Source organism: Crocuta crocuta, unplaced genomic scaffold, assembly GCF_008692635.1.
Source record: "Crocuta crocuta isolate KB4526 unplaced genomic scaffold, BGI_CrCroc_1.0 scaffold32, whole genome shotgun sequence".
In the NCBI taxonomy this organism is placed as follows: Eukaryota; Metazoa; Chordata; class Mammalia; order Carnivora; family Hyaenidae; genus Crocuta; species Crocuta crocuta.
Genome location: NW_027529424.1, coordinates 4,353,338 through 4,380,492, shown reverse-complemented (window position 1 = coordinate 4,380,492; position 27,155 = coordinate 4,353,338). Strand labels below are relative to the sequence as shown.

The following is a 27,155-nucleotide window of genomic DNA, read 5'->3' as shown; positions in this document are numbered from 1 at the left end:
TGCCCTTCAGTTTTATGGCAGTGCAGATATTAAATATTTCCCATGATAACTTTAAAAGGCCTTAATGGGAAAACAAAAATTTAGCTTAGACTTTAACAAAATTTTAAATAATGGAAAAGAGCAAGTACACCAGCTGGCTAGGCATGGCATTGACTTATAAAAGGGAAGGTTGGATCTGGCCTAAAGCTTGAAATGCTGAAGACACTGGGTTACAGCAGAGCCGAGTGCAAAGGAGAACCTATAAAGACATCTTGGGCCATAAGCCTTCTAGGTGCCTTCATGACACAGCGCCACGATAGTCTCCTTTTCTCCCAATAAAAAGGAACGTGCTGTTTCTCATAAGGATGACAAGCAGAGAACTAGGCCTTTGACACGGACATGCCCCCCGACCCCGGGTTTCATGTTCACCCCTTCACTCTCACTCTGCACAGTTTCCATCGTTCACCCTCCTGGCTTCCTCTGACTCCTGGGCCCTGCTGCCTCTCAAATCTTGATCTTGAAATCAGACTTCTCTGCCAGGCCCCAACCCTAGATGTCTGATAGCTGTTACTGGAAATTTCTGTGCATTTGGTCCACAGGCAGTTGCAATACTAAAGTCCTCTTCCGACCAGCACCCAGGGCCTCTTCAAGTATGCTTACCGGTCCACATGGCTGGGTGCACCACCCGACACAAAAACCCAGAAGTCATCCTCACCCTTCCTCTTCCCCTGCCGCCCCATCTCAGTACCCCGTCTGTGGTCAGTGAGGAAGTCCTATATTCTCCCTCAGCATCTCTGGAATTCTTTCCTCTCTATCATCTGGGCCTATGGTTGCCCCCACAGCTAGGAAAAGCACAGAGGGATTAAGAGATTTTTGAAGTCATCCCTACCATAACTGCACTCACTCATCCTCCAGGTGCTCCCTTGAGTGGGAGAAGATGGAGTGGAATGAGGGCCCTGGGATTACATGTTACCCCCAGCACCCTGCGGGAGAGTGTGAATGTGGTTGTGTTGTGTCTATGGCAGAAAATAATGGACACACCTTCTGGGTCCTAAGGGTGAGATTCGACCTCCACTCTATGTCCCTTACTTTTTCTCCAGCTTCTGTGACACTCCAGTCCAGCTGTAGGATCACACGCAAGTGTTGTTTCACTCCTGTGAAGGTGAAATAGAATATTCTTCATGGGAATCCACTGTAGCAGGTGCTGATTTCATCCTGTCACTGCTGAATGTTATTCCTCCCACCAATTATTTACGTCTTATTCTCTCCTGTATTAAGCTCCAAAATGCCTCAAAGAGAGGGAAAGCTCTCAGAGCCCAGCCTCATACCATAGATGCTGCCAACAAATGTGTGTTGAATAAATGAGCTCACAGGAAAACCTTTTACTCATTGACAATCTCTGAATATAAAATATCTGGAGAGTTGTTTACAAACCAGAGTGGGGGGTGCAAGAGGGAGGTGGGAGAGGGGTCTCAGTACTTTGATTTTCCAAGTTAGACCCCTACTTAGCCAGGTTAGACCCCTACTCCACAAACTACAAGCACAAGGTAGAACACAATCATGTATAATCACAAAGCACTTTTGTACTCTGATTGTAACACCTACATGAATTAAGAAACTAAGAGCTTACCAAGGCTTAATGAGATCAAGTGGCTTGACCGTAGGTACTTGGAGTTGACAAAGCTAAGACTCAGACCCAGACCTTGTGATGTAACTGAGATGTTCTTTCCTCTACAGAACAAATAGAGCAGGCCAAATTTCCCAAGACCTCTTTCTTAGAAGAAACCATCAAAATAGATGAACCACTGCAGATCGAGCATCATCAATAGAGTTGTTGCCTTATTTCCTTAATTTAAAATGGCTCCCATGTTAATTTTGTTTAAGTTTATTTATTTTTTGAGGTGGGGGGAGGGACAAAGAGAGAGGGAGGAAAGAGAATCCCAAGTAAGGTCTGCACTGTCCCCACAGTGGGACTCAGTGGGACTCAGCCCACATTGGGGCTCAAACTCACAAACTATGAGATCATGACCTGAGCCAAAATCAAGAGTAGGACACTTAACCAGATGAGCCATGCAGGTGCCCATAAATGTCTCCCATATTCTTAATAGATCTCTTATCTGAGTTTATCTCTGCCATTTGAATTTCGGTTACAGTGCTGGGTATATGAAGGCCTAAACCTGAATCCGATCTTTAGAAAACTGAGCTTCAGGGTAAGGGTATTTATAGAACAATTAAATCGTCATAATTTCCCTGAGCTCTGCGAACAAGTAATTTCCAAAGTTGGTAAACGATCTCACACATGAGAGTGGAAGGTAGAAAAATCAAAATGAGACAGTAAAATTAAACTCGAACTCATAAAGAATTAGCGGGACTGGAGGGGAGCTCTTCATTTGGCAAAATATCAACCAAAGTTTAGTACTATTGTGGAAGAAGAGATGAATAAATAGAATTGCTAAAAACATTATCAGATGTCTTGTTCAGATGTTTAATGGATTTGCATTTTAAACATGGCTAATAAGAAATAGCCCTTAAGGCATTTTTTTTCAAACTTGCCATCTATTTTTAGTATGGGGAATATTTTTTTTTTTAAATCAGCTTCATTCATTTTAAAGAAAAAAGGATACTTAATCATTTTTACCTGAACATGATTAAGAGAGGAAAATGACACTAGTTATCTGCTCTCATTCACTTAGTATAAATCCCAAAGGCCATGGAGGTAACTAAATAAATAAATGGAGAAAGATCGCTGAGTGAGGTATGGTATTTATTTGTCTGTTGTAAATGAAGTTGTCATCGCTAAGCCAATCAAACCATGCATTTTTTTATGAGAGGTTGCCACTTGCAGAGATGGAAATGTTAGGCACTAATTAATAAACGTGGCTGGCACAGCAACTCAAACAAGTCAGAACTCTGACGCTAAGCTAGGGAAGGATCAGTAGAATACGAAATTCAGTGGGGTTTTTCTGTGGATTTGCTGAGATGCCAGTACCCTGTCAGAAGGTTTAAGAGAAGATACGGTTGGTTTAAGTTTTCCAAGTTAGTTTTGAACCAGAGGTTTTAAAGATTTGCTTGATAGAGGAGTATCCTTGTGGTAGCTTTAGTCTGTCTTGAAGTTGAAAGGAAACCCAAGATTACTGGATAAATCATCACTAATCTTAACAGCATTGAAGCTGCAGAGAGTAGGTGAAGGGAGCCCATCAATTCCGTGCTTGGTGTCGGGAGTGGTTTTGCTTTGTGTCATCAAGTTCACATGTAATTGAGCTCATACACTTGTAAGTATTGCAGATGAATTGCTGGAAAGCTCTCCAAACCTTACAAAGGAGAAAAGCCTACATGAATTGAACTTTGGGGGCTTCTCACAAGTGACCCAAAAAGAAAACAATGCAGTTCCATTGCTGTGCAGTGTACGAGGTTGTATCCTTGGAAATTGTCAGCATTCAACTATTCATAATCTACAAAGTAGCAGTTTCACATGATTCAACCTAATGGCATATAGGTGTTCTGGTGTAACATACACAATAGTTATATTGACAAAGAAAGTACTGTGTTCATATGTACGGGAAAGGTTGTTGTTCCTTTTTCTGGAGAGGCAGATGGATGAGGTCCCAGTAAGAGGGAGTTGTCCATTTTGACTAGAGTTGAAGAAAAGTGTTGAGCAATTGTGAGAAATAAGCCTGAAAAGGTAATCCGGGGCCAAAGCCTGGACTTGCTTGAAAGACAGGCCAAGGAGCTGGAATTTAATTTGGCGGATCATGGGAAGCTTTTGGGTGAGGGACAGAAATTATTAGACCAGAGTTTTAGGCAGATTAAAAAGGCAGTGCTGTACAGGATGCTTGGAAGGCAAGGACCAGAGGTGGAGAGGGGGCCTTTCAGGAATCTGAGGGAGCAGGAATCAGGAGCTAACAAGGTGGCAGCAGTGGAAACAGCAAGGAGTAGAGAAGAAACACTAAGCAGAAATTCTAAACTGAGAATTGCAAGAGGAAGAAAAATCAGCAGATTTAGGGGCCAACCCAGAGCGTCAGTCAGGCGAGGGGCTGGGAAAACTGACCCGGCAGCTGTCTCTTCCAGCTCCCGGGTTTCCTCCAGCCAGGGTTGGAAACTCAGTGCAGCCGGGCAGGTTGCACTGTCCAAAGGGTGTTTCGTGTGGGGGTGCAGCAGGAGTGTGGCTGAAAGCAGCTGAGTGACAGGTTCTGGGAAGCAGTACCAGGGATTGCCAGGAACTGAGTCGAGCCCCAGGCAGGAGGTGCACCCCTGGCTTGGTCAGGACATGGGGCTGGGTTTGCATGGAGTGGACAGGTGCTCAAGGGCCAGGTCAAGCAGCAGGCATCCCCACACAGAGTGAAGGTGAGCAAGGGAGGTACAGGGATCCACTCCCCAGTGCACAGGGCCCGGTTCATCCCTGTTGCGGGGTGACGGCAGGTGGGGAGTGGTGAATGACCTCAGAACAGCTGGTGTTGGGGAAGGAGCCCCCATGAGCCTGGCAGGCTGGGTTCTCCTTTATCCCAAGGCTTTGAAAGAGCCGAGCCCAAAGATGGCCATTTCAGGCAGAGGCTAATGTCAAAAAGACAATTTATTTTTTAAAGCAGACTCATTTGTCTTAAAATATGAGATTATGCTAAGTTGGGGGCATGCGGAGTCATAGTATTAGAAATATAAATGAACTACCCGGGTCATTAAACCACTCCTTAATGGCCAGGCCAGGCGTTATTGTTTCAATGTGTATTTTGCATGGCTCAATTAGGCAGCACATCTAATTTAGCATCTGGGTAACATCTGGAAGGATGACTCTTGGAGCATCCATCACTGGTTTTGGGAGACAATTCCACAATCAAAAAGAAATCATGATTAAAAAGGATATCTGTACATTTCCCATTTTGTAATAAGGGCAAATTATTACCTTTCTGCTAATTTTGGCTCATTAATCAGCGGTGATTGTGATCTCCCAGCTGTCACACAAAGTCCTCATGTGGTCTTCTCAGTTCTTGGGGCTGTCCCAAGTGTCACTTTGACAGCGCTAGAATCCTACAAGCCTTTTGTTACGTTGAGTGTTCCCGTTTGTCTTCGTTTCCAAAACTGCTTTGTGCCCTCTAGCTTTTTGTCATTAAAGCATATAGATCTCAAGATTTGGGACAAAAGCAAGGTACACCTGCAGCCTTACAGTTTCAACTCGTTATGCTTTACTTTTCACCACATTTATTTGGGAGCTCAACTGATTGTATAAATTGCTTATTATATTCCAAAGATGCAGTGACCGAGACGTGAGGACTGAAATGTAATCGAAGAAAGGGCTTTCCATTCACAAGACTGATGCTAACTAAACATAATAGCAGTGCCTTCTACAGAAATAACAGCTAATGAGGCACCAAATTTGAAGGACTGGAGAGTAACCAAGAGACCTAGATTAACCTCTCCAGGTAACATACTCTAATAGTTCCAAGGAAAATCAAACTACGAGAAGATAAACATTCTTCTTGAATAGCCATGCTCCTGAGAGCGTTATGCTCCCACTTTGTGATAACAATTCTTTTTCATTCATATCCCCTGCCTCTGCCTTTGAGCCCATGCATTTTTCATGTAATTTTAAGAATAAATAAAGCAAAATGGAAGCTTGCGCTATTAATGTGAGAGCACAGAACCTAATCACAGCTAATGAGTATAATAAATGCCCGGCTGTACCTCCTCTTGTTTGTATGTGTTCTGTATGTCCGGAAGGTAACGCTGGCTGAGTAACTAGGACGCCGGACGCCAAGTTACAGATGGGGTTGCGGGATGTTACTTGACAGCCAATTAGAGTAATCTGTCAGAAATGATGACTTAATCACCATAACGGACTCTACATTCCCTCCTAGAATTCCACCCAGAATAATCTAATTTTCCCGCCATATTTTGTTTCATTGATTTTAAAAAAAATTTTTTTTCAGAACTGAATGGCTACCCTGCTTATTTTTCCCCCTCTGGAATAGCCCATGATTGTAGTAGAAATGTAAATAGATAGTGCCAGGTAGCTAAACAGGCTGCCCCACAGCCCAACAGGCCAAAAGCAGACCTGTAATTTGGGTTCTCTAGGTTTTTCTCCATCACTGGATTGTAAACAAGCTGGGAGTTCATTGAACCTAGCTACATACCTTCCAGGTGAGCAAGGGAAGCTGTTCCCTTCCCGTATGTTATCTTGGGTTTTGAATGGGTTTCCACCCACCAGGGAAACCCTTATGTTTTGTAAAATCATTGTGATAGTGATGACTTCATTAGGCACTGAGTGCTGTAAGCATTTCTCGTGCATCAGTCAGTGACCATCAGGAAGAAATAGTTATTTCCACTCTGAATTATCTCCGCTGGTTGTAATTGGCCACGGGAAGAGAAGAGGTAAAAAGCCACTTTCTTCCTTCGCTGAGATCACTTTTATAAAATCTGTGGTTAGCAAATACTGGTTGAAAGTTTTCTACACACGTGCTGTGTCAATTCAGCCGATGGCAATGCACAACAGCAATTTGGAGTAGCCCTGGGACTTCCAAGTATAGACGAATCCCATGCACTCCCTTCCCACCAAAAGTTCCATCCTCAGAGGGCAGCCATGCACTCTGTTTTCTCCAGGATTTCCAAAACCGTATTCAAATGAACAGGCATCGTACAATCTGATCTGTTAACAGGAAGCTAGAAGCTAGGGCCTTCTGGTGTGAATGATGGCTTTTCCAACAATAAGTGGTCCACACTGCTTGGGTGCCTGGGTGGCCCAGTCGCTTAAGCATCTGACTTCAGTCAGGCCATGATTTCATGGTTCACGGGTTCCAGCCCTGCGTCAGACTCTATGCTGATGGCTCAGAGCATGGAGCCTGCTTCATATTCTGTCTCCCCTTCTCCCTACCCCTTTCCTGCTTGTGCTCACTGGCTCTCAGAAGTATTTTTTAAAAAAATAGTAATAAGTAGTCCACACTGACTGATTTTATGGATTCTAGTGTACTTTCTTGCCCCATCCTTTTAGAAGGAAACCACAAAATGTAGACTCAATTAACGTCAGGGATTCAAAAGTATTTTCATCTCTGAGGATAACTGATAAGCTAATCTTGTCCCTCATCAGTCCAGTTATCACTGATGGAAGTGGGGAACGTTTCAGATAGCTTGGCCCATGGAACAAACCTCTGAGTCTCTTTCCATCATGTCTGTGTCTTATTGAGAAGGGGCTGATGAAGGGGTCGTGGAAGAATGAGCCTGAACCCCTGAATTAGGACACAGAGCCCCTCCACAGTCGTGGCACATTGGCCACGGAAGGGTTCTCCTGCCATGGCTACAGAGCTACGGGTTTTTTCTCTCCATCATTACAGCCTTTGGGGTTGTCTTTCCTGCCCTTTTTCATGGCGAAAACACAGACAGTACATCTTGTTCTGAGGCTCACTTACGATGTTTTTATGTGCACGTGAAATACACGTACTCCCAGACATCTGTGCACACACACATGTACACCGCGCACATTCATACATGATTCTGAGTGGGAAGAAACTTAGATAATCTTTATGTTTAGTAAGGACAAGGGAAACTCTGCTCATTTTACTAGTTCTTAGAAACTCTAGATTCACTTGCAGCATAGCTCTTCGGTTATGTGGTAGGGGAAGTCTAGCCAGAGACTCTTGAGGCTGAAGCCCTCCTCCACTACTGACTTGATGTCTGGCTTGGCCCACATTACTTATGCCTCCTTCTCTCCCTCGCTCTCCTCCCCCCACTGACTCCCCATATGTACCTGTCTCAGGGCTATTGGGACAGCTAAGATATATACGGAGCTTATACAACAACATTTGGCACAGGAATTTTGAGAAGGAAAGATTTCCTCTGTTTCTCACAAAAATTGTCTGAATTCTCTGTTTCCCTTAACAGGTGTAGCTCTGGGCTGGTTGTGGCTGATGCAACACACGATTTGTGTCATCGATTTCTTGCAGAGGTGTCATACTGTTACTAAAGTTCTTACTCAGTAGGGATAAGTCCACATTCCTGAGGCTGCCTTTGTTTCTCCCCATCCTCTCTCACGCGGAGCAGAACCGTGACCGAAATGGCACAGTTAGCTGTGGCCTGGAGAGATGGACCAGCCTTCACAGCTTCAGGGCACCTAACTGTACCAGAACACCCTTAACTATACACACAGTCTTCCATCCAGGCCCACGGCATGCCTCCAATGGGAGGCAAATCATTTGAAACTTATTTTTGCCATTCGTAAAACCTTTTCGAGAAAAATGCAGAAAGTACAGGTGCTATAGGTATTTGACAGTGTCCTGTACAGTGAGGAGCTTGAACTCGATCAGCATTGCCACCGAGTGAAAGCAGAGCTCTGCTTTGCCTAGGAGGACCAGAATCCTGTCATTTTCTCATTTGGCACATGGCTCTTGTGTGAAGTCACGTCTTTCCCACCACCCCCCTTTTTCTCCCTTTAAATATTTTATGGGCAGTGAGCTTATAATATGTACCATCACGGCTGCTCCCTCAGGGGTCAGGACAGGCTTAATAATGAGATGTGGGAGAGTGACTCTGTAAAACGCACTTCAGGTTAAAAATGGCATGTTTTATTGAATCTCGTGTTAAAGGTGGTTAACTCATCAATCGGTGATGGCTGGGGTTAAACAAGTTTCTACATGAGTTCTGTCTCTGTGTGAGAACCCAGTCGTGTCTCGCTCCCCTAGGCCCTCCATCTCCCAGACTCGGCCCGTGTTAAACATTGCCTACTAAAACTCAGAATGTCCCCCTTACTCATCACAGGACCCGGGCAGAGAGGTTTGGAGAAATCACGCCAGACTTCGGATATAATGGGACCTCTAGAGAGTGCGGCCCATGAATGCTGGTGCTCTGTGGCCCAGCCCATCTCTGTCACTGTGACATGGCAGGACCCTGTACGTGCCGTGACCTCCATGGACTTGGCGTAATGGCCTTGCTCCAACGTTGCGTCCTCATTGTCATTTTCATGAGCCACAGCTGGGCACTCCTGTGACAACCCAAAGGTCAATGCATTCAGGAGTGAAGATTGTTGGGTCCAACCAAGAGATCAGCCATTCTGAAGACCAGGAGTTGGGAAGCCCAGTTCTGGGGCCCTTTGTATATGGGGGTGGGGAGGGGTGATGAGAGGAGGGCGGGCCAAGTGCTGCTCCCTCACTGGGATGTGGGATAAAGGGGGAGGCCCTATACCACAAGGCTGGCGTGCCCCAGTGATGACCCACAGCTTCCCACGAGAGCTGGAGGTGGGGGATATCAACTGTGCCCATATCGGGGCAGCAGTCTACATGGCGGTGTTGATGCGATGCTTAGATCTGGTGCAGGGTTCTGTCCTGAACCTCAAGAGTCTCCCTGGAAGCCTGATCAGGTCCCCAAGAAATGGATCTCCCTGAACTGCAATAACTGCCTTCTTCTCTGGTAGTCTCCACCTTCTGTAAGTGGGATGGAACAGTAAACACACAGACGTAACCGAAATTAACCAATTTCTGAGAAACATGTTGGCTCCAGTCCTACCCCCACCCCTTCCCCCCCAACAGGAGGGAAGGAGCTCCCAAAATTTCTCCTTCAGTTAGATTTCATTTGTTTTTAAACAAAGAGGGCTAGAGACCAAGAAGTTAACCAGCACCTTAATGTGTAACTTGAGGCAAAATGTTGTTCTACAATAAAATGAAAAATTCATGTGCAAAGAAATCTTCAAGGAAATAGATTTAGAAGGCTTTCTTCATAGAAATGCAAACTTGATGAAATATGTTAAGTCAAATTTATTGCCTCGAACAGGATCCGTTTCCAAAACGATTGATCTTGGCATTTCCCCGGGACAAGCACTCTGCCAACAGGGAACCCTGTTGTTAGGTTTGCTCCACGGACAGCTGACTTCAACACGAATAATAGACTCATGGCTCCTGTTTCCCTCGTGCCTGGGGAAAACGGCCCTGTGGATGTCACAGGCTGCTGTTATGACATTCCTAGACCCCTCAACAGCATAGACAGATCACGACAGTACAGACCACTCAAGATTGTTTCAGACACGGCCGACCCTGGATGCTTAGGGAGATGCAGATTCAACTTCACTAGTGCATGGCTCTTAGAAGACTCTTTGCAAAACTCCTTGAAGACCATCCTCCCCTAGGGAACCAGCCTCAACCTTGACTCTGATACTGCCTTGTGATGGGTGAGGCGTTGGGAGACCGGAAGAGTGATGGCCAGGTTCCCTGACCCTTCCTCCAGTCCCCATTGCTGTCAGGTGGGACCTCTAAGTGCAGAGCACAGGACGGGCTCTGCCCCCCACCTCTGTTCCAGCTCTGTTCCCCAGATCCCCAGTCTCTAGAGCTAAACAGCAGTTTGGACACCCTGGGTTTCATCTCTGGTTTTTGCAGAGGTGGTCAGGGTGTGGTTGTTGCTGGCCACCCATCCGGTTCATGGTTTTAAATGAAGCTGGAGTAGATTTGCATTATTTTCATGTTGAAATTCTCCCATCTATGAGCACGTCCCTCACTATCAGTCTTAAGCTTTAAGTATTTCGTATTTGCTGAATGATCTTCAGTGACTTCTGTCGCTTCCTCTCTTAGTTAGAAGGTTGTCACATCATTCTTCAGTAGCAGCGTGGCCTGTTCTCTGTCTCTCTGTGCCTTGGAATGTGTCCTCTACTCTGACATGTCCTTACTCAGGCCCTGGTCAGCGTTAGGATTTCTTCAGGATTGAACTCAAACACTGCTCTGGCTGAGACTCCTCCGGCTTGCCCTCCCTTCATCTGCATTGGCCATCTCTCGGTCCCCACGCTGCGTTTCTCGGCACGGCGCATGCCACCGGTGTGTCCCTCCCCACTGCCATATTACAAGCTTCACGGGGACCAGACTCTTGTGTCTGTGTGTTGCTAGCATGTAACTAACAGGGCATCCTGAAAACACAAAACAAGTGAATGAATCCATGGTGCTAGTTATACGTTGTCAAATCTTTGAAACCATTTCCTGTTAGAGGAAAGGAATCCCTTTATCACCCCTTGAAACCTTACACGGGAATGCCTTCTCCTTTCCAGTAATTTCCCCACTCCACTGAACAGACCTCCCAAAGTTGTAGGAATCCCGAGATTTTTGAGGCAGTAAAACAACATTATGAGATCAACTCCTTCAGACCAGATTTTTTTTTCTTTTTTTGTCTTCCTTGACATTTACATCCCATATCTGATCAGAAATTTGTAACTCAAATGAACTGTTCATGATAATGAGCCATTCTTAATACAGTGCTGATTGAACACCTCTCTCCCAGAAGGTCACAGCGCTGTACACACATTATCTAAGTAGTCTTCAGAACACACCTGAAGGAGGGCGACCACCCGTTCAGAATTTGCCATGCTCTGACAGTCTAGCCGCGTGAAGTTGGCTTTGTCTCTCTCTGGGCCCAGGGAAGACTGGAACCAAGTTCGATTCTGCAGTGGTAATAGCTGCGTTCTCACTACCAGTGTTACATTCCAGATCCTTCCGGCTAGTCTCAGGTCAGAAATGGAGCTCATTCTCTCAGCAGCTGCAGGAAAGCAAGAGTCAAGTCTCCGAGTAATAACTCGTCATAAAGCTACATAGGTGAATTGGGGGAGGTCAGACCTGACGGTGTTAACAGTGGCACCGGTGAGCGGGGCCTGTAGTCCTTCATCGTAGGCTCTATGTCCACGCCCCACATTGGGCATTTTGTGGAGAAGCGGTGTGATCTGGGGAGACCCAGCCCTGGATTAAGAGGAGAGAGCTTAGATTTTTTTTGATTGCAGAAATTGTGTGTGCATCCTTAGTGAAGTCGCTTATTCCCTTCAGACTGGTAACTGGAGAGCATTGCCCTGAATGCTCCCTGGGCTCTTTACCGCCTTAAAGTAGAAGGATTTCTGTTCGTGCAGAACGAACGCTCCCGGAGCTCTTGTACCTCAGGCGCCAGGCTCCCCACCCGAGCACTCCGGCTGCGCCCTGTTCTCGGGTTGACCACCGTTTATTCTTCTTTCTGTGTATTCATACCAACCACTGTGATGGATCATAAGCTTGCTGCGGGCAGGAGTCTTCATTTGTGTTTGTGTCTGGATGTGCTGTCACACATGTACCCCTCTCTCTGTGCTGTAACCTGTGACTCTCCTCTGAATCTTCACATTTTCATCTGTGCGTCTTTGCTGGCTGGGGAAGACAGACTCCACCGCCCCCGCCTCGGCCCCTGACTCCACTGAGCTTTTTCTCTTCCCACCCACCCTGGAGCCTCAGCTTCTTGACAAAGCCGCATACATTTCTCCTGCTGTTTTCCTCCCTCTGACTCCCCCACTCCCTACAGGGTGGCGATCTGGCCCCACCGCCCCACAGAAACTGCTTTGGAGAAATTTCCAGAAGAATATCTTCTTGTCGAATCCAGAAGGAGCCTGGGGCATTTTCATCCTCACGGCTATCCCGGCTGGAAGTGCTTGCTCTGGTCCCAGCCTTGTTCTTCAAGCTCTCCCATGAGGCCCCTGCCTCTGACCGCCCTCTGCCCTGTCCCTTCTAGATTCCTCTTTCTTATGATTCTCTGTGGTGCTTTCCTCAACTCTTGGCTCCTTTCACTTTTACATCCCCTCCTGGACAGTTTCATGCATGCCTGTGGCTCCTGCTGCCAGGGGTGCCCCCCCCCGCCAGAGCTGTCGCTACAGCCTGGGACACACACCCCCAACTTCTCTCCAGCCCCAGTCACGCTGAGCGGGGCATGTCCAGACCTGCACTCATCAGTCTCCCCCACATCACTTTCTCATGTCTCCTCTCCTTGGGCCCTGATCCCACAGTGGTTCTCTCTCGCCCTCATCCCCGCAGCCAGCCGGTTGCCTGTGAGGTTTAGGCCTGCGGCAGCTTCACACGAACGTGTGCAGTAGCCTCTTAGCTGTCTTCTCCCACATCTCTTCTTCTGTAATCCATCTACCGCATTGTACCCAAAAAGGACTTTTCTAGAATTCAGATTTGACCTTGTGGCCCTTGCTACTTGAATCTTCTGTGCCTGATTTGACTGTTAGTTTCGGTTCCTCCGCGTGCAGGACCCTCTGAGACCCGGGCACCCGCTGCGNCATGCTGGCCTCCCTGCTGGGAGGAAGTGGCCTCTCTCTCACCAGTGCACCTTCCTGCACAGGAGACTCTGTTTCAGAGGCCGTTTCCCCCGCGCCTGCTGGCAAGTCCAGCTTGGCCTTTAGGACTCGAACCCCTTACCCCTTTGCTTGGAAGCCTTCACCTTCCTGCCCGGGCAGAACGAACTGCCCGCTCCCCCGGCTCCCTGCCCCACCCGGTCCTTGCGTCTCCCCAGGCACTTAGCGTGCTCGAGGGGCCGTGTGCACGTCAGCACCCCACACACAGTGAGCCCCCGGAGGGTCGGACCTCCTTCCCCTGGCCACGTTCCCCAGCTCTTGGCCGAGAGCCTGGTACAGTGTGGGTGCTTCACGCGCCTTTGCGGAAGGGGTGGCTGAAGGCAGGCCGGGAGGGGAGCCGCCCAGGGACCCGCCGGCCTTCCCCAAGCGCTACCTGTAGGGGAGAGCCCGCACCCCCCAGCCCACACCCAGGCTTTGCCCCTCTTACTTCTGCCGCCTTTTTTAGGGGTATGTTCCGGTCTTTTCCATAAAGACTGGTCTACTTTCTGAGCCCCGAACATCCCGCTGTCTTCCGGGTCTCTCCTCCACAAGTTGAACATGTTAATGGAGTGGGAACCCGAGTGGACCCCACGCATCAGGGCTTCGCTCAGTGAGTAAGAGCATCTTGCTTTTTAGAATAAACGGAGCAACGGAGCCGCGCTGACTTATTTAGCCTCTTGTCCGCTGATAATCCTCCCTCTTTCCTCCGCCTCTTGCGCAGACCCTGGCAGGCATCAGCTGCACGTGGGCCCGCCTGCCTGATGATAATTGCCCGTCATTTAAGGGCCAGAGCCAAGTACCATTCCCCTCTCCTTTAAATTAGATAAAACCCAGAGCTGTGGCTCACAGGGGACGCAAGTCCACCGGGCGAATTAAGGGTTCAGAGAGAACGGGACCCATTATAATAAAAGCGTCTGCACGGCCAGTGATTGCATCGACACTGTGGCTCCGAGGTTCCTTGGAGTATGCTGAAATAGGAAGCCAGAGGGCTTCTCAGAGTGGTCAGAGGAATTTATTTTAATTGGAAATGGTGGTAGCGTTCTTGTGCTTGGAGGAAACTCTGCAGACCGCACACGGGCATGAGACGGGCATGGTGTAAAGAGCCACAGAGGAGCCAGCGCGGCAGCTCAGGACCTAGGCTCCACTCTGTCTCAGGTTCCTTCCACTCCCGCAGGCCTACAGAGGGGACGGGGTGGTGAGGTCCGTGCCTCCCGCCCTTCCTCCCCAAGCTCCTTCCTCCTCCTTCCTTTCCTGGGTCTGCATTCTTATTTCATACTCTGTATTTAATAAAAATTATATAACGGTGCCTAAATCAATCTAGATGCTAAGCCTTCACATTATTTGTAACTATGAGATCTAAGGGAAATCCATACAAAATGGCCCGAAGGAAAACAAAGTTTGCTGCGGTTCAATTTGTAAGAGTTACAAAGTAACAATAGCTCATTTTTCTCAGCAGGTCCTGTGCCCTGTTAACAAAGCCCTTTACCTGCATTTGCTTGTTTCATACTCATGGTTCACAGATGAGGAAACTGAGGCTCAGAGAAGTTGAGACACTTGCCCAAGATCACATGGCTATGATGAATGGCAGAGCGAGGATTGCCTATAAGATATAGGCAAAAACTTTACTGAGTGGCAGAACCAGGTTTAAACCCCACAGTCTGACTGCAGAGCCCGACCTTTTAAATACTGTGTCACGATGCCCTGTGACTCAGAGGATTGCGTTCCTGAATGTAACCACAGGCTTGCCTTCTACCAGGGTTACTATTAACGGGAAGAGACCCTGTTATTGTTTCTGTGTCCTTATGACAGTATCAGTACTCATGTTTAACAGTGTGGGATGTCTGAGGCTTGTTCATACAGTTGTTCAATCTGCCTTTACTTTCTCACTTTTGTATTTTTAGATGCATCATCCCATTCAGATGAAACCTGCCGATAGTGAAAAGTCAAACGGTAGGTGGTGGTCAACTGTCTCATTTAATACTGTCTGTTTCTTTCAATTAAGAAGTCAGGCGGGGAGGGAGGAGCCAGCCCCACTTGCTGTTGCTCTGGGAGAGGAGGGGGGGCCACTCCGGGGAACTTGCCCTGGGGTTGGCTTAGCTGGAGAAACGCAGGATTCGCTTTCCTGCCTCGGTTCGCCTCTGGTGTAAAGATCTGTGAAGATGGTACGAGAGAAATGGTTTTCGGTGTCCCTCCATTTGAAGCTTGCTCTTTCTGTGTGGTGACTCTGTGGCCTTTGCCTCTTGTCGATCTCCTTGCACAGAGCAGCCCAGGACACCCGATGGGGAGGAGGAACCTCACAGTGTGCAGAGCAGATGAGCGGGAAAGGGCTTGCCCACGAAGAATCCTGCTGTCTTTCCCCTCTCTGGTGTGCTCCTCAATGGAACTCTTTTCTCGAAGTTGTACTGATGCATTTGCATCCGAATTCATTCAGAATTCAGTCAACTGATTAAATAAACGGATGCTCGCTACTAAAATATGCATGTGATGAGGTCCGGGAAGTAATTGAGATTTAGCTCTCCGACACACGGGAGGGCCGATAGCCACATTTCTCTCTCGTAAGTTTCTGCTTCCGTTTAAACCTGCCTTCTGTCCCTGTTTTGTTCTCTGACTTCACTGAAATGTATGTCGAAGGAATCCCTTACCTTCTCAGACCTGGGTGCGTCTCTACCCCACAAGACTGACATAATCCAGCACTGTTTGCTTCCACGAGCAGGTCTGCACCTCATTAATTAGTAATCAGGGCAGAAGCCATGCACTTGGAGAGCTGCATATCTGCAAATGTAAATGATGATTGGGATCTAAAGCTCTCCACAAGGTTTTTGTTTTGTTTTGGGTTTTTTGCTAATTGTGGTGCATCCCATTTTCTCGCTTCTTTGCAGACTAGGTAGGAAGTTTTGAAGAAAAGGCCAAGTCTTACTACGGTGCCAGCAGCACCCAGTTAGGGTTAAGGGAGTCGACTTCTGCATGCGGCCCACTGGCTTCTCATCTGCCTCACCCCTGCCCGAGGGTTTCTTCCCACCCCCCACCCCTACTACCTTAACCACAAACACTGCATCCAGCCTCAGAGGGTCTGAGGTCTCGCGGGACTTTGGGCAGGCCTCTTCGATCCTTTGCTCAGCAGTTGCTCATTGATGACCTCTGGGCACCAGACATGTTGCTAGGGAATCTAGCAGGGAATCTGAAGAAGACGACTACAGAGACACTGCCCTGACCCCAGAACTTACCACCCTTCAATCTGCTGATCCAGTGATCACTTAAAGACAAACGTTAATCTCCGTGTTCATGGACTGGGGATAAATGTAGCTACCTCACATAGGTTGGCTTTTTTGTTTTAGATTCATATAAGATATTCATAACAGTGCTTTGCAAAGGATAGAGCGCCACTTCTGTAAAATGCAAATTATCATTATGACCCAGATTTTTCCCTGGCTTCAGAGGGCTCTGCACTGAGTGTCTACAGGCAGAAGGCCGGGCACCCATGCCGATTCCTGAACCTTTTTGCTCCAAAAGTACCCATTTATAGTGTGGTCTCTTCCCCATGGAGAGAGAAGTCCTATATTTGGGGGATGAACCCTGCCTGTTAAGGTCATCTTGGAGCTCCTGGCCACCAAGAAGCATTCTCTTGCCTTTGAACTCCTAATTCTCTCAACTGTGTCAGAACAAGGGCTACGGAGGAAGGTTTGTCTTATTTCTGAACCTTAGGTTGTGGTTGTAAGAACATGATGACTTAGAGAATTGAACTGGAAGTGTGTGACCTGGAATACCCAAGTAGTTGGACCACGAAAGGGTTTCATTCTTCAGCATTTGCTGCTGTGTGGGCACAGACCTGACTCAGAGAACCCGTTCTATGGGTTAGCCGCCTGGAGGGCTCAGAATGGTTGGTGGCTCTTGTTTCCAGTGGCAGCTCCGGACAGAGGGTGACGTTTGCTCTGGGTCTAGAACCACAGTAACAGAGTAGATGTGCCAACGGCGAACCCACCTTGGCACTATCTCAGACGCCAAGCAGGGTTAGACAGTGTTTCACTAAGATGAGAGCAACCTTAAAAATGCCATTGTTCAGGAAGCAACCCAGGGTGGCAGTTACAAGCTCTTTTGAGGAGCCTGGACTTGACCCCTGACCCTGCACACGTTAGCTGTGTCCTTGGGCACGTCCCATGACCTCACCCATCCCCCGTATCTCCAGCTGTCAGAGGCAGCTACGGTGGTCTGCAGTCTGAACAATTCCTGTACTGCCCACCTCACAGGGTTGTTCAGGGAACACATACGTTAACATCTACAAGGAATTTGGCATAATACCTGCCAAGGTGTTCCCTCTGCCACGGCACCAGCATGTTTGTGGCTCGCCAAGGCAGCTGCTTTAGTGCATTCTGAGCAGCAGAGGCCGGCACTTCCGGCCTTGGGTTTTCATAGCAAAGCACAGATCTGTACACACGAGGGAACAATCACTCCCGCCTTCCTTCTCGTTGGGCCAGCTCTTCCTTTGCTTTGTAGATTGACCTTCATTTTCTGAGTTGTCAGGAAAAAGAAAGTCAAAAAGTGTAAGTGGACTAAACCAGCTCCTTTTAAATCATTTTTCTCTCTGGAGGTGCAAAGTCTGTGCCTCACCTTGCATAGACTGAACCAGCTTCAGGGTTCTCCTTGGACCTGATTGAGGAGTCAGGAAAAATGTATCATTTTCGAAAGCAAGCGATAAAAGCTGCAAGCCCTTTCTGATTGCACATGGCAGTTTTGACAGGTAAGCATAGTTTCCAGAGCTCCTAGAGCACAAAGATTTCTTTGGCTCAGATGCTCTCAGTAGTTGTGAAAGAAGAATAACGAGGTCTAATTGCACCTTTATTGAGTTTGCTGACATTTATGGATCGCACAAAGGACTCATCACAGTTAGACAGTTACCATCTTCATTATCAGTATGTTCGGCTTTCGGAAACTTTGTATTTGCTCAGCAAGAAAGGGCTGCTAATCACAGATTAATTAGTGATGGACAAATGAATTCCGGAAAGCAATCACTCTTTAAAGCCTTTGTCCATCTAGAGATTCTGACAAAGGGAACTGCCACGGTGAGCCCAGAAACATCAGGCTGCTCTTAGATCTGCCCTGCCCTTCGGTATTTTGCGGAACAAAAGGGCTTTCCAAATCTCTGGGCTTCCTAGAGCCTGCCCTCTTAATTGGCTCTGATTTAAGCTGCAGCCTCTAGCACATTTCTGCAAACTCACAGCATTTTACCCCTGCCCTGGTGTTTCTAACTGTGCCAGGTGTCAAAGAAAAAATACCCATTCTAGATCAGCAATAAAATATTGGGGTCCTTAAGAAGAGCGAACGCCTTGAATAAATACCCAGATTTCCACAGAATCCACGTTGTCTTGTTTTTCCACTGCATCCAGTTGAGTCATGGCAGGGGAAGAGGCTTGAGGAGGTGTGGATTTCAGGTCACAGCCGACCCTGGCACAAGCGTAGTTAGTGTCTCTTATTCCGTCTACCTTCAGAGGGCTGCTTTTCCAGCGCTCTTGGCTGTGCAGGAAAAGGAACCAACTGTGCACAATTGAAAAGTAAATGCAGTTGCTGGAGCTGAAGTCTGTCTAGCAGTAACTGATAATGAGCATAGGGGTTGCTTTTGGTTCTGTGCTGGGGGTCTCAGTGACCACCCGGTGTTCACTCTTTTGTCATGCTCCTGGTTTGGAGGGTTTGGTTTGGTTTGGTTTTTTCTCTGTGGACAGAGCATAAATTTATCCTGCTTTAACCCTCCAACCTCCCAACTTGCTAGGGGTCCTCACAGCCTCATATCCAGAAATGCCACATGTAAGCCGCCATTCTCTTTTCTCAAGGCCTCCGAACCCCACTGGTGTCCCTGTGTCAAGTTCAGAGCTCACAGGGTCAAGACAACTGAATTCTGTCTGGGAGATGCGGGCCTGTAAGCCTCCAGTGAAGGGGGGAGTCGCAGGCTGTGCCCATCCGGTCACTTTCTGACTCATTGGAAGAGGAAGTAATAATTTTGTAATTCAAAGCAGAGAGACTCATGGATTTGGAGGCAGTAATTAAATGCCATATGTTAGCACTAACACATTGAAAAGTTGTTAATTAATTCAGGCCGCCCTGAATCCAGGTGTGACTTTGACAGATTGTACACCGGGGTGTCAGCACAGACTTACAATTAGGGATTTTTTTTTTTTAAGTGAAAGTTTCTATTCCCCAAACTTAAAAAAAAGTCCCCACTTAAAATCTTAAAATATTAACCCTGTCTCCTACCACGGGAGAACTTGCACTGGTCGCCGAGAGGGAACACCTTTTCGGCTCCGTGGTGGTTAGTGATGGCACTTAAGCCACCTGCACAGAGCTCTCTGTAAAAAGTATCCGCCGTCACTCATTCGTGGGTTACCCTGAAGTTTGAAAGTAGACTTTCCCCCTGAAGGGCAGAGACCTTTATTTTTTTTTTTTTAATTTCCATAAGGCAGTTAACCAAATACTGTAAACAGAGTAGGTTTATTTCAGCAGTCTACATTTCCAGGGATAGAAGACAGACACCGACTGCCTATGAGTACCGAGGAAGAGCCCCTGAATCAAGAAATTCATCAGAAATTGATGGAAAAAAGTGAAATGGCAAGATAATTAAGTTTATGTAAAATGTTGACGCTGTTGAGGGAGCTTCCGAGTGGGAATCCCAGGAATGAGTTTTACAACTAAACTTTCACTGAGAAAGCTTGAAGGAAGTGGAAGCCAGAACCGGGTAGCTCGCCCCATTCACCACGAAAGCACACGGCGCCCGCTGCTTAAACCGCAGAGCGACTTCCGCCGGCGGACGCTGCGAGCATCCGGGGGTCCGGGACGCGGCGCATGCGCAGGAGGAAAACTGCGTTTCGTAAAGCGCGTGGGTGGTGTGGGCTTCCGTTTGGTCTCAGCGACTGCTCGTTACGCGAGGAAGAGTTCGCCTCCCTCTCCCTGCCTGGGTTCGGCCTGTCGTGATGCAAGGGAAGCCGGGGCTTATTTACTAGTGGTTTCCAGTTCTTCATCTTGAGTTCAAAATCCTTTTTTAGCCTTCTCGGGAGCCACATGTTTAGTTTGCCCCGGCGGCACCCTGAAGCTCACCCCCGGCTGCGTGCTCCAGCTCCGTGCCGCCATGATGGGTTCAGCAGTGAGACTCCCCGGGAGCCTATCATTTGCTTTTGTTGGAAAGAAAGCCGTGTTCTTCAGGATAAGAAGAAATTCAAGGGCTTTTGTGTTTTTGTTTTTAATTCTCCAGAAGCTATCGGCCGTAGCTTCCTCGGGTAGGAGTCCCAGAGATGAGAGGCAAGGGGGGGAGTTAGAGCTGTGACCGGAAGTTTCCTGCTGCCGGCTCTGCCAAGCTTCAGTCTGTTCCTGCCCGTCAGAGGGATGCCTTGGCCCTTTGGGGCCACCACATACTCCTGGTCACCCTGGTGTTGGTGAGCACAGATGCTTACCTCCCTTCCGCCGCTACCCAGTACCTCACTGAGCTCACCTGCTCGGATGGGAGAGAGAAGAGCTTCTGCGAGGTGAAATCGTTCTTCCGCAGGAGGGAAGTCAGTGACGCCATTGCCCACGTCCACTTTGGTGAGGCTCAACACGAGGCAGCGGCCTTGGACGGTGTATTCCTTCCCTCAAACCTTGAGCCGCTGTCTGCAGAAGCCGCGGAATTGCTGCGCATTGTGCCAGGCTGCTTTCCTCCATCCGCCGCACAGTGTGCTGCCCCCCTCCTCCCACCAGGCTCGCTCTCTGCTCCTCCACTTCCACCTTAAGTGCCAACTTCTCCATCCCTCAAGCCTTTCTTGAGCTTGGTGCACAGTCAGCAGCTCATAGCCCTGTGGCAGCGCGGTCTCCACCGGTGACCCTCGGAGCCCTGGTTTCCCTGTAGGGTCTCAGGAATTGCTCAGCTGCAGAGGGTGGTTGGCGGGTAGAATACTGGGCTCCGTCGTTTCCCTGCCCAAGCAGGCAGCTGGGCCACCTTCTGTCACTGAAGAGAGAAGAGTTTAAACCTCATTTTGTAGATGATGAGACCAAGGTCCACAGAAGTCCACTAGTGCACTCCCCAAGGTCATTCATCAACGTGATGGTAGTGCTGGGACCAGGAGAGTCACCTGACACTGCTCCCCTCACACCACCACCACCACCCCCCACCGCCTCTCCCTCCTCTGCTCTCGCAGGAAAGCTGTGGATAGTTCAGCAGCTGTGGCCCCAGGCAGTTCCTCCCTGCCCCACTTCAGAACCAACAAGAATAATGTCTTTCATGGCTTCCTTTCTAGTCTGGGGTTCTGTGGGAAGAGCACTTAGCTGCCTCCCCTGGACCTCTCAGAACTGCTCCATCCAGTATAGTGTCACATGTGGCTTTTTAAATTAGATAAGTTTAAATGAAGTCACAATAACAATTCAGTTTCTCAGTCACACTAGCCATGTTTCAAGTGCTTACGTGGCTGTAGCGACCACAGCGGACATCCCAGACGGAGCGATTCCCTTCCTGGTGGGTGCTCCTAGATGGCGCTGCCCCAGAGCAAACCTCCCTGTATCTTGCTATTCCAGCGTCACCAGCAGCATTCTCAGCTCCCCTGGGGGGCCCCGGGCCAGTTTGCCTCAAGCACCGAAAGCACCTAAAGCACCTGGCCTTGGACATTCTGTAATACAGTATGGTTGGTTAAGTGGGACTGCAAGACTGATTGTCCAGGGAAAGAATAAGACAAACAGAGATAAAAGCCAGTTAAATGGCAATGATGAGGTTATGGTACAGCTACAACAGGAAGGTTCCTACATAGTGATGGATGGCAGGGCCCCTTCCTGAGCCAGGACTGTCTCTCTCACATGCCCTTGCAGCTGGCTGTCCTGTCTTTAAAATCTAAGAGATCGGTTTTAATGCAGCCTGGGAAATAAGACTCCCCGTGGGCATCTAGGGTCGGGTTTGGGTGTTTTGTTTTGTTTTGTTTTGTTTTTCATTGTAAAACGTGGATTTTTTTTTCCTCTTTCCTAAAGAGGACTGCAAACACTCGCCTGAAGTCAGTTATAATTGTGCCTTTGAGGCTAAATGTAGGCCAGTTATCCTGAGCACAAACTTGTAGATTTTGAGGAAAATCTCCTAGGTCAACAGAGGTAAACCTCCCCTAGTCTGTACCTCCTGGCAGATTCCAAGATGGAATTGGTTTCTTGTTGTGATAATCAAAATACATTTCTGTTCATCGAGAGTCCTACCTCCGGGTGTGCAGAACAGTATTGTTCCCTTCTCGTTCTTTTTGGTTACGGGTTTCTGATGGGGTCATCCTGTTGTGATTCTCAAGTAGCCCAGCCCCATTCTTTCCCTCAAATTGCCTCCCTCTTCACTTGCAAATGCAGATCCTGTGTTGTCCTGGTTAGAGCTGCAGACCCGGTGCAATGGACGGATTGACAGACAGACACGGAAGGTCTTTACTGGCTCACCAGAGAGATGAGCATCTCTCTTATCTCTTATTGTCTGGATCCATAGGGCAAAGCCATTTGACATTGGGGGGGGAAGGTTTTCCCCACTGAATGCTTTATTAAAAGTTCTGTTTCTTATTCTAGTCCCTCTGTTCCTCCTGTTTTTCTTTCCCTGACCTTTTTCTTTCTTTGCCATTCTTCAAGGTAAAAGAACATCTAGAAAAAAAATTGTTTTTAATCTGTATTCAAAAATATCTCTGTGGAATGGTAGTGTTTTAGCAAGTCCACAGAGCTTGAACAAATTAGGAAAGACCAAGTTTCCAAACAGGGTTGGGAGGAGAGGGCCTCACAGTGTTTCGTGTTCTCTGAAGATGTGGTATTGGTGAGAACAGGCACCAGAGAGAGGCAGGGTTCAGGAAGGGCAAGGTGGGAAAGCAGAGGCAGAACCGGGGGGGTGGGGGGGGAGGAGCGCAGCCTGCAAGTCAGGAGACCTAGCCTTCGGCCCACGCTTGCTCGGCCCACACTTGGTCTCACATGACTGGGGCCTGGTTTGATGTGGTAATGAAGCCGTGATTACAAGAAACGGGATAAAATGGCCTTTGCTCATTCATTATTTTTATTTCCTAGCCGTGGAAGACCGAAAATTGTTCATAGGAATGGTTTCGAAGAAATGTAATGAGAATGATATCAGGGTGATGTTTTCTCCATTTGGCCAGATAGAAGAATGCCGGATTCTCCGGGGACCCGACGGGCTGAGTCGAGGTGAGTGTGCTGTCTGCAAAGTCTCTTCCCTCAAGTGCTAATTGGAACTCTGTGTCACCGTCAAGGTAGATGTAGCCACCGCACGCAGCAAGAGGTCACCCTGTAATGTGTCCTGCGTGATCAAGTTGTCCAACCTGAACTTTTCACTGTAGCCGGAGTGATCACCTTGTATTTCTCAGGTCGACAAGGTCTTGATGCCAACATATTAACTCAGGCTATCCCAGCCAGCCCGGAAGCCGACAGGCAGCCCTGTCATTATACATCCGTTTCCATCTCACATTGAAGTAGATATCAGGGGGTGAGGGAGCAATGGGGAGGAGGAGAGAGAATATTTGTTGGTTTCATCCGAGTCTCCAGCTTTCTGCCCATGCCCGAGAGAAATGGCAAGGGGATAGGCCTCTTGACAGTGATAGAAACCAAGGAGAAACATCAGTGTTCCCATGTAATGCAGAGCAGGTAGGGACTCAGAACAACTGGGCCTGTCCTGGGGTCTCAGGGTTTGATTTCAAAGAACAGAACTCCTGGAGGCCTGAGCACAGGATGTCATTGAGTGGCAGAGATGACGTCCAGAAGATTGCAGGCTCTTCTCGGCCACCATGATGGAGCCAGCCACTGTGGCTTCCAGCACTGAGGAAAACCAGCGTGTTTGCCGGCAGCCACCCCTGGCACCGGCAGTGTGAGCTCACTCTTCTCCTTGCACGTTTGCCTCCCATGGATGGCGCCACCCAGACCCTCCCCTCTAGCGCCTGTGAGCACTGCCGCTGAGCATTGACCCTCATCTGACTGTTTCCCAAGACAGCCCCACAGGCCCGAGTCACTGTATCTGTAAAACCTCTTCTCCATCTCTTCTAAGAAATCCGTGTGTTTGCGGTACAAAAAGCATTTCATTCTCTCAATGTGCTTATTGATGCAGTTTCCATGGGGCTAATTAGAAACTTCTTTTCATTCCTAGTCTCAGGGTCTGGGACAGCACTGCCATCTCGAACCACATGCTGAAAGAGGAGGTTGCCCCTTGAGTCCCAAAGCACTAATTTCCACCCACCTCCCTCATTTTAGCTAAATTCAGCACCATGTGAGGAAGAACACTTGTTCTTTTGACTTAAAGATACGCTCCGTGTCTGCTGAGAGGACGGCAGGAACAGAACAGCGTTTTCCGCCCACATCCCCCCTCCAGAGCCCCACCCGGAGGTAGTCTAGGGGAGCAGCAGGAGGCCAAGAGTTTGCAGTCCCTGTATTTTCTTCCGAGGGTGGCTTGGGAAGGAAGCCCGAGCGTTCCCTGACGGCTCCGAAGGTTGTCACTCCGCCTCCTGGAAAACGCGTGTAGCCCTGAAAGCTGACCGAGATCAGTGCAGACACTGTGCCTGGGGGCCAAGCTGTAGCGTACTGCCCACGCTGTCGCCAGCGTGACCCACAGCCACGCCCTTCGCAGGGGGACATGGGGATCTGGGTCCTGGGGCCCTCCATGCCGGCCCAGCACATTGACTCTTTGAGAGCTTCCAGTCACGTCGGGTCATCTGATTGTGCCTCAGTCCTGACAGATACACGCCCACTCGGGTGGGCCAGCGGGGGACCAGCAGTGGGTCGGGAGGAAACACGTGATCATGTTTCTGCGGTCCCTTTTCCACTGCCAGTGTAGCCATCAGAACCACGTCCTCTCCTGTTCTTTCTTTCTGTCACGTGCTGTGTTAGCAACTTTTCAGTCACCGCAGCATACGGCACAGAGAAGGAACAGAACAGAAGGCCCTTGAGTTCATCATAGTGAAATGTATAGTGGCTCAGAGGTCAGTGACCCCGAGGTCCAGTCTCAGGACTTCGGACGTAAACTGTAAGCAAAGTCAGTTCGTTCTCCTCTCTGTGCCCCTCAGGTTCCCCCTTTGCGGATGGCAGCAGTGCCAGCAGCTGCCCTGCTCACCTCCTGGGGCATCACTAGTTCCCCGATGTGGTAGGCGTCCCTTGTGAGCGGCCAATTCGCATGGCTTAGTACACTGCTCTCCCTCTGCCCGTCCACCGCAGACAGTAAAGAATAGCGTTAGTGCCTGTGGCATCTAGAGCTGCTTGAGCGCACGTGAGTTATTTCTGCAGATAGGACTGTAAAGCAGCCCCAGCTTTTGCAGGAAAGAGCAGGACACAGCACTTGACAAGAGAGCTTGACTAATTTGATTTGCCATGTGGTTGAGGGGCCAGCTCTGGACATGAAGAGCAGACGGTGGCTAAAACCAGTGATGGGAGCACGCTCATCCATATTTTATGCAGATGCCAGCTAGGTGTAAAGACTAAAATACTCCTCCCTGCCCCCACCCTTTTTTTTCTTCTTAACAGAAAAGTAATTTCTGGTGAACTGATGAGAATTCCCTATGGCAAAAAAGAAAATACTCATTTATAACCATTTGTCCTGAAATATAAAGCCAGGCAGTGATAGGTTTTTCAATTAGTGAAACCCAGGGACTCCTGGGTACAAGGGACTGCTCCTGAGTCCGTATATTTGTTAAAAGAACAGTTCTCTTTCGTCGTACTATTTTGCTTCCATTAAAGAATTGCAGTTTTCAGTCAAATATTAATAAATGTCTCCCATTAGTGGCTCCTCAGATAAAGGGCACTCAACACTTCTGGCCTCGATGCCTGTTGCTGCCTCAGCCATTGAAGACATCAATCAGTCAATCAATCGATCAATCAGTAAGTGAAAGGAAAAGCTTGGCTGCCCTGAAAAGCACCTTCTAATTCTAAACCAAGTATTGAACTAGTCAATGAAAAAGTTTTTTAATTGAACCATCCGATCATGAGGGAGAGGCACAGAAAAGTGGTTCACCTCTCTGGCTTTGCATTTGCCCAGTTCAGCTACAGGAACTCGGACAGGCGAGGCAGTGAGTGGCGCTGGTTCCCCTAGAGGTGTCCTCTGTCGTCTCTTCTCTGCTCCTTCAGTAGTTTCTGTCCCTCCCCACAGGGCACGAAGCTGAAACCCCGCAGGTTTCTCCGCCCCACCGATTCTGAGTAGCGGGCAGCCAGGACCCACAGCCCTGTCACCCTTTAGAATCACTGTTTTTAAAACAAAAGTCATCGTCTCCATGTTGGCAAGAAAGACTATTTATAAAGCCCCATCCGTACTCACCAGCATCCAGATTTGTGCCATGTTCCGGATCAGAACCCCGCCCCAGGGGATTATCATGACTGTCCACAGACAGCACCTAGCCTCTGCCAGGCACATTGAAACCAGCGCTCAGCAACTATCAGGAATCTGACTCTCTTCTCACAGTATGCCCGCATCTAAATGTGCATCTTCCTCTTTATGGGACAATAACCCATTCTGCCTCTCTTCTAATTTGGAAAACCTGGCTTGAAATGCTTTCATCCCCCTGCACAACACTCAGATCCTTCTGCAATGGCAGGCCTACCTGCCGGGTAAACATTCTTTGAGAAAGCACACCGGACACCACAGAGTCCCTGTGTGGGAACTCAAATGGGATGTTTGTTCTCAAAAGCCAAGCTTGAGGCATCTAAGCCAGTGCATTGATTTATTAGTGTCCCCTTAGCATGTTGATTTCCTAAAATACACATGTTCTCACTTACCCATCATCCCACAGTCAGCGTGGACTATTTGTGTATAGTCTGCAGGGTTTTCTGCACCATGGCAACAGTTATCTGTAACTACAAGACAATGAAAGAGTTTGTTTCATTTTTCTTTCCCATACAGTGTAGTCAAATCTTCACTGCCATTTAAGGTAACTTTCTGCTTGTTTAAGAATATTCCAGCTGTGTTTACGGTGTTCCAACATTCTCCTGCCAAAACCCTTGACAAATGAATTGGCAATATTTTCAGGGATGTTGGCGAGCACAGACTGGTTTTAGCCATTAAATCCTCATTTGTTTCTGTTCTATCTGATCAGAATATTAGGATTGGGCTTTTGACTTTTAAAACATGTACACAGAGCGGACTCCATTTTGATGACGA

At 48.3% G+C, this 27,155-nt stretch overlaps 1 protein-coding gene across 1 annotated transcript in view; it reads left to right on the top strand.

The window, feature by feature from the left end:
• The window catches only part of CELF2 (CUGBP Elav-like family member 2), a 320,350-nt gene that overhangs the window by 221,997 nt on the left and 71,198 nt on the right, over positions 1 to 27,155 (top strand). Inside the window, 2 exon segments of the mRNA XM_077758524.1 lie at positions 14,959 to 15,007; positions 23,075 to 23,209. Coding sequence (XP_077614650.1) covers positions 14,959 to 15,007; positions 23,075 to 23,209 — 184 coding nt within the window.